The 6,572-nt window shown below is 41.5% G+C and overlaps 1 protein-coding gene across 1 annotated transcript; it reads right to left on the bottom strand.

The window, feature by feature from the left end:
- Positions 1–760: 760 nt before the first annotated feature.
- On the bottom strand, positions 761–6,122 carry SERPINA7 (serpin family A member 7). Its single transcript, XM_020873193.2, has 5 exons — positions 6,041–6,122; positions 3,717–4,352; positions 2,422–2,695; positions 1,569–1,716; positions 761–1,037 (listed from the first exon to the last, which is right to left on the bottom strand). The coding sequence occupies exons 1-5, from the start codon at positions 6,090–6,092 to the stop codon at positions 840–842; spliced, it is 1,308 nt and encodes a 435-aa protein (XP_020728852.2). The 5' UTR covers positions 6,093–6,122; the 3' UTR covers positions 761–839.
- Positions 6,123–6,572: the final 450 nt, after the last annotated feature.

The raw sequence follows: 6,572 nt of genomic DNA, 5'->3' as shown, positions 1-6,572 counted from the left end.
GTTGCTGAAGCATCTGAGAACAGGGAGGTATCAAACTTCAATAAAACTAACCAGGATATTTATACTTTAGCAAGTGGGCAGGGGTACAACTTTTGGAAAGGCGTCTGATTAGAATACAGAAAAGGAAGGGCTGTGAGTTATAATATGAATGAATCACTTTCCTTCTTCTCTCCCAGCTTATAAATTAGCAATAAGAAAACATTTTTCAGGGGCAAGATGGGCTTGTACCGTGAAGTTCATCTTTGTCTCTCTTGCTTTTTTGTACCATGCTTGTCAGGTCAAAAAAGCTACATCCCTACCAGTAGCTCTCAGTTGGTGGCTCAGCCCTGTAGTGAAAACATCTTTTTACAAGCCACCAGTGGCAGTTCTGGCAAGAACACAGAGAACAATTTTGATTAGGTGGGAAGAAGGAGGTTGAGAAGTTCACATATAATCCACTGTATTTATGCTGCTTAATATTCACTGTACTTTTTATTGGAATCATGGGGTATGAGGACCTGACCTTCATTTCAACTATTTGCCAAGAGGGCAGAAGATAGGGCATTTGTCAGCCCAGTAAAATTCCTTGGAGCTAACTAACTGGGATGGGAGTGGATGTTCTGACAAAGAAGAACACATTGACATGGGGCCTTCCTGGACTTTGGATACTGAGCCACTCATTGACTATCTGAACACAAGAGTGGCCTCTTTCACACCCAGTGTAGTTCGGCTAGGGTCCAGCCTCCACCCCTGCACAAAGGAAATCATGTCCAAGCCTATATCAATCGCATCAGGCTATACTATTTATTTATTTCTCATTGTAATAAGCACATGAAATTAGCCAATAGCCTCTTTCCCAACTACACTCCCGTTGGGTCCACAACCTTCCCTAGAAAGAGAATACTCCTAGTGTTTTTCTCCAATATCAACAACAGGAAAGATCTATCAAATTGGATAATAGGAAGAAGAAGAGTTGTCTCAGGCTGATTCAGGAATCTGACTTCAGGAACGGCTTCAGTTCCCTTTTCACCAATGTAAAACATAGCCTTGTGGGCAACCTGTTGGGGGAGAACAAACACTGCTGATCCCCTGAAGAAACAGGAAATGACTTTGAAACAGTTTAGAAGTAAGGAAGTAGAAGGAAGGATGGGGCTACCCCTTTACTATACCGTGTTGATGGTGCTTGGATATGAAAGACACTAGTCTAAGTGTAGTTAATGAATCTATGCTGATTTTAGAACTTGCTGTCAAGGGACCACCTTTTATTCATGGCTTTCTGACTAGAAGTTATTTATTAAGCTTTCTCCTGCCCCTACCATCTCCTCAAGAACTGTATCCCATCAGAGTCAATTCTGATGATTATGTTCTTCCATCAGAATCACTTTAGAACATGAAAGTCGAGGATGGAAGTAAATGTTACAATGACTTGTTTTGGGGGTAATGAGAATGACCCTGGAGTAACTGTGGCCTAGGAAGAATTATTCTGCCTCTATAGGCTTCAGAATCATCACTGATAAAATGAAAGATCTGAATTAACTGCTTGTCAATGGCCCTTATATCTCATATATTAAAGGACTCTATCAACTTACATTGGAAACTTTAAGACCATTGTCTTTTGTGAGTCCAGAAAAATCAGCATTGTCAGCAAAAGCATCCTGGATGCCCATCTTCAGAAGGATGTCTCCAAGGTCATATGTGGCAGAAATGGAAAACTTTGGAACAAATAAGTCAACCCACCTGTTGGGAAAGGAAGAGGGAACATATGGCTATTAGAACACCAAGCTCATGATTCCCTCCCTTTCTGTCTCCTTGGTATGGTCTTGGACTCTGCTGCTTCCCTAGGTATTGATAACCACTACTATGCAGGTCAACACATGATACCAAAGCCTCAGAAGTTATCTTAGAAGGAATGCTCTCTGGTTCAGCTCATTTGGGACTGCGGTAATGGAAGCTGGAAGATGTGACCCACATAATAAAAAACAAACATCTCTAGGGATATTCACAAAGGTTGTGATGTCAATGGCATGAATGTCAATTGGTAGTACCAGGAGAATTTCATGGATTTCCATCTAACACTTCTAGCCCAGTGTGGAACATCTATCAATATCTTACCCATCCCCCAAGCTCCAGCTGGACTCTGGGAAAGCATCATTTTTACTAGCTGGCTGACATTGCATAGTTCATTTCATTTTTCTAGTCCCAACTTCTTCATTTGAAAAATTCTTATAATATTATCTCCTTTGCAGGTTTATTGATGAGTTTAGATGAAATAATGTATGTAAAGTACGCAGCAAAGAGATTGGCAAACAGGATCTCCTCACTATACTTTAGGGGTCATCACACAGCTCTTAAGTGGTTCAGAGTGTTTCTCCTGCCTCTGGATTTCTTCTGAACTTAGTCTTATGCCCACCCTCCACTTTTCACATCATCTAAGATGTTTACCCCTTCCGCAGTAAGCGGTTCCACTTCTTCAGTGTTTTAGATGACATGGCCCCTTCCACCCACTCCATCTGACCCTCCTTGGGAAGGACAAAGAGTGCCAGAGCATTCTTGCTGTAGTCCATTTGCAGCACTGTGCAGTTCAGCTCTGTATCCACCAGGTGATAGTATTGTTCCATCTGGTGCATCATGGGCACTTGCACTGCTGTGGTCTTGTCCACTAAGAAGCTGGAACCCTCTTCTGTCTTGGATGGATCAAAGGGATTTGCCCACTGGGCTTAAAATACAAAGAGGAGAGAGTTTGTTTTAAACCTGTATTAGTGCCAATGTGAACCTCTCCATCAGTCATCTAATCTAGTAATGAATACCACCACAGAGGTAGGTAACTTCTGTCAACCAGTTTTAAAAATGAGTAACTGAGGATCAGGGAGAGATAGTGACTTTACATGGTCTCCCAGGTAGCTGGTGGCAGAGCCAGGAGTCACACCCAGGGCTATTGGACTCCATGTTCAACAGATGTTCCGTCTGTGTTCAAAATCACTATACTTACACTAAACCCATCAGAGCCACAGTTTCCTCTTCCGTAAAAAGGTATAAGCACATCCAACACACAGGATGAAATGAGACAACAGATCTGTTCTGCCGTTTTATCCGTCTACAAGTGTGTGATTTGTGGCCAAGAATCGTTCACTCTTCCACCAAACATGGCTGACATGTGCTGTAGAACCAGGAGAAATCATTTGGGCATAGCACCTTCAGAAAAGAGTCACATGATTCTTGTTGTTACAAGAACCAGTTTTAGAATCAGACAAACCTGGGTGGGAATACCAGCTCTGAAAATGTGTGTCAACCACACATGTAGCATGGAGCTTAGTATATAGTGGGTACATAGTACGTGATAGAAGTCTTTATGTAACATGCCCAAGAATGAACAGTAAGTGAGGGTCACAATAAGGTTCAAAACTAATTCTGTTTACTGCCAAGTGCAAGCTTGTCTCACCTCACCAAATCTTTTGGAAACCATGATCCTTTAGCTAGATGTGAGCAAGGTGTTCAAACCATTGTAACTCCCCATCTCTCTGAGTGTTCCGTCTCTCTAGAGATTTCCTGGTTTCATCCACAGAGCTATGTGTCCCTCTGGGAATATCCAAAATTACACACAACTATATCCAGTGGAACAGGTCTCTGTGGTGCGAGAGACACCCACTAATGCCAGTGAGAAGACACCATGAGCTCCCTCCAGTGCCCCATCAAATTACTGGAACATTGAACTAGAAATTGACATCTTAGAACCTTACCTTTAAAGCAAAGATAGTTCACCAGGACCGTGATGGTGTTCGGTTTGAGGTCTTGGATGAGGTCCACAATTTTCCCTTTGGTTTGCCTCTCCACATGACTATTGATCTCCTGCTGGGCTGCAGAAACATTGGAGAAGTCGGTAGAAAAGACTTCAGTCTCATAGAGGTTCTTGACATCATCCAAGAACTTTGCCAGTGGTTTCAGCTGCTTCCCAATGAAAAGGGCATTTCCCATCTGTAATTCCAGCTCCTTCTTTGGAAAATTCAGTGAACAGATCAGGTGCTGGAAGCCCTGCTGGATCTCTGCCATTGGGGTGTCTGTAAGGTTGAACCCCAAACTTTCCAGGATTTGAGTTTGAGTGCTGGAGCAGGCCCCAAGGGAGAGCATGGCCAATCCTGCAGAGATGCTCACAGGGGAAAAGAAGATGTTCTGATCTGGAGTCTCCACAGTGAACCTCCGGTACAGGTTGAATGCAAAGTCAGCATTGATAGATGACATCTTATAGAGAGTGGCATTTTGTTGGGGGGAAAGGCAGGACATTATTTTGCCTTCACAGCTGTTAGGTGGTGCACAATGAAGCCCAAGTATCAAGAGAACCAGAGAGAAGAACAGTGGCATTTTGGAAGGAAGGTAATCTATAAGAGATGAGGTGAGAAAACCATTGGGGAATCTTAGCTGGATGAAAACTCTGAATCAGAAACATGTAATAATCATGCATCGTGATTGGTAAAACAGTAGAAAATATTTAATGGTGAGGCTTTTCTCCCCTGAAAAACTAATGACACATCTAATAGGTTCTTGGGGCCACAGAAATAGTGGCATGGATTTCATTCAGATGTAATAGTGACATATGAAAATTCTGGGAGTAAACTGAATTTATGGAAATTGAAGTACTTTTTATTTGAACTAGAGGCAAACTTTTGGAGTGAAAAGAATCTTTAGATAATATTAGCACTCTTCTGCTTATATTGTTTTTTTATATTAATATATAAGAATTTTATATATTTTTTATTTTGGCATTTTTCCTAAGATAAAATCTATGAGAGGTCAGATGAGAGAAAGCTTGTATTTTTCTTTGAATAAAAGACTAAAGGAGGGATTTCCATCGTGGTTCAGTGGTTAGAACTCCGTCCTTCCACTGCGAGGGGCACAGATTCGATTGCTGACAAGGGAACTAATATCCTACATGCCATGCTGTGTGGCCAGAAAAAAAGGGGGGAAATAATTTTCACAAGATAAGTATGTTTAGTTGGAATGGAAGGGTGGTAGTTTATGGAGCCATGTACATGATCATGAGCTGAAATCAATACATTCATGCAACATATGGAAAGTATAGGAATATTTCTAAATAACAGGAAAACGAAAGTGTAACTTTTTGCATTTCAGATCTCTGTCACTATCAGTACAATACAAAATCAGTTCTAAGTTGCAAGGCATCTAAACACTATTATTCTTATATTCATTCATGTTATATTTTTAATTATCAGAGCAGCAATCAGAAAACATGATGTAAGATTCTCTGAGCTGAAAGAATACAAGACAGCAGAGTAAGGGAGTCAGCTGTGGAATCCAATGACCATGGACAGGAGTGATATGAAGAAAGAAATAGTCCTCTATTTTCTTCCTGAGTGATCTTATATCCACTTCCAGGAACTAAACTGCCATAGCACAAAACTACATACTGTATTACAGTGTTCTTATATATTGTCAGTAATTTGTCCAGCTGTCTACTGCATGTATCCACTAGAATGTTCCACACATACCTCAGTTTCAATTTGGAAATCTGTTTCCTAATGTAAACACATGGATCGTCTCCTTGACCCTCAAGGCTGCTCCTTCATCTTCATTCCATATCACTATCTACTGAGGCTCCTATGCCAGAAACCTGGGAGTCATCTTCAGGGTTTCTTTGTTCTCATCCCCCACATATAATGAGTTATGATGCCCTATGAGTGGTACCTTCTAAATCCCTCTCACAACTGTTCCTTTCTCTCCCTTTCTACTGCCACTGCCTCAGTTTATGGACTAAACTACCACTATGCCACCTGGGAAGCCTAAACTATTTCACCATCTCCTAGCAAGTCACATAGCCTTCAATCTCTCCCAATCCAACACCCCTGCTTCTACCCCTCTGTCCAGTCTCCATGTTGTCATCAAAGTCATTTTTCTGAAAAAGTCACAGAGGCTAGTAGGGGGTCAATTATCATATGATCACACATAGACCTTGGCTTCTAGAATTAACAATCTGAAGCTCATGATTATTTGGAATTCTGACTTGCTGACAGAAATGCTCAAAGTTTCAAAAGAGGAAAAAAGTACTTACAGCACATGCCCGAGAAGCCACTTGCATATCTCAGAAAGCAAAATCTTTCCATTTTTATAATGTGCCCTCCTCTATTGCAAAAGTAGAGTGTTCTTAGTTACTCATTAACGCCTAGCCCTGGGATGATAGTTTCAAAGCTGATGTACAAAACCAAGGCCAAAAAGAGCAAAGTGAAAAATGATAAGGATGGAACTTTGAATGATTGCTTTGCTGTAACATCTTTCAGCTATAAGAGAGGAAAAGGATGGTCAGAGCTGGTAGGGTCTGGGTTTGTGTCTTTTCAGCAGGCAGAATGAGGACCAGAGGCAAAACTGCCAAGAGGCAGCAGGACAGACTGTTTTCCTTATCACGGCTGGGATCAGCAGCCTTTTAAAGGAAAAGTACACACAGGCAGAGACTGGGTGAACCTCTTTAACGGGTGCTGTAGAAATTATTTACACATTGGCTTGGAGGAGATGGTATCAAAAGTAGCTTCCAACTCCAGATTTCCGATGCTGGACACATCTACGTCTACTCGGGGAAATCAGTCCTG

The sequence above is a fragment of the Odocoileus virginianus genome, chromosome X (assembly GCF_023699985.2).
Source record: "Odocoileus virginianus isolate 20LAN1187 ecotype Illinois chromosome X, Ovbor_1.2, whole genome shotgun sequence".
Classification (NCBI taxonomy): Eukaryota; Metazoa; Chordata; class Mammalia; order Artiodactyla; family Cervidae; genus Odocoileus; species Odocoileus virginianus.
Note: the sequence above shows the minus strand (reverse complement) of the source record. Positions and strands in the feature narration are given on the sequence as shown.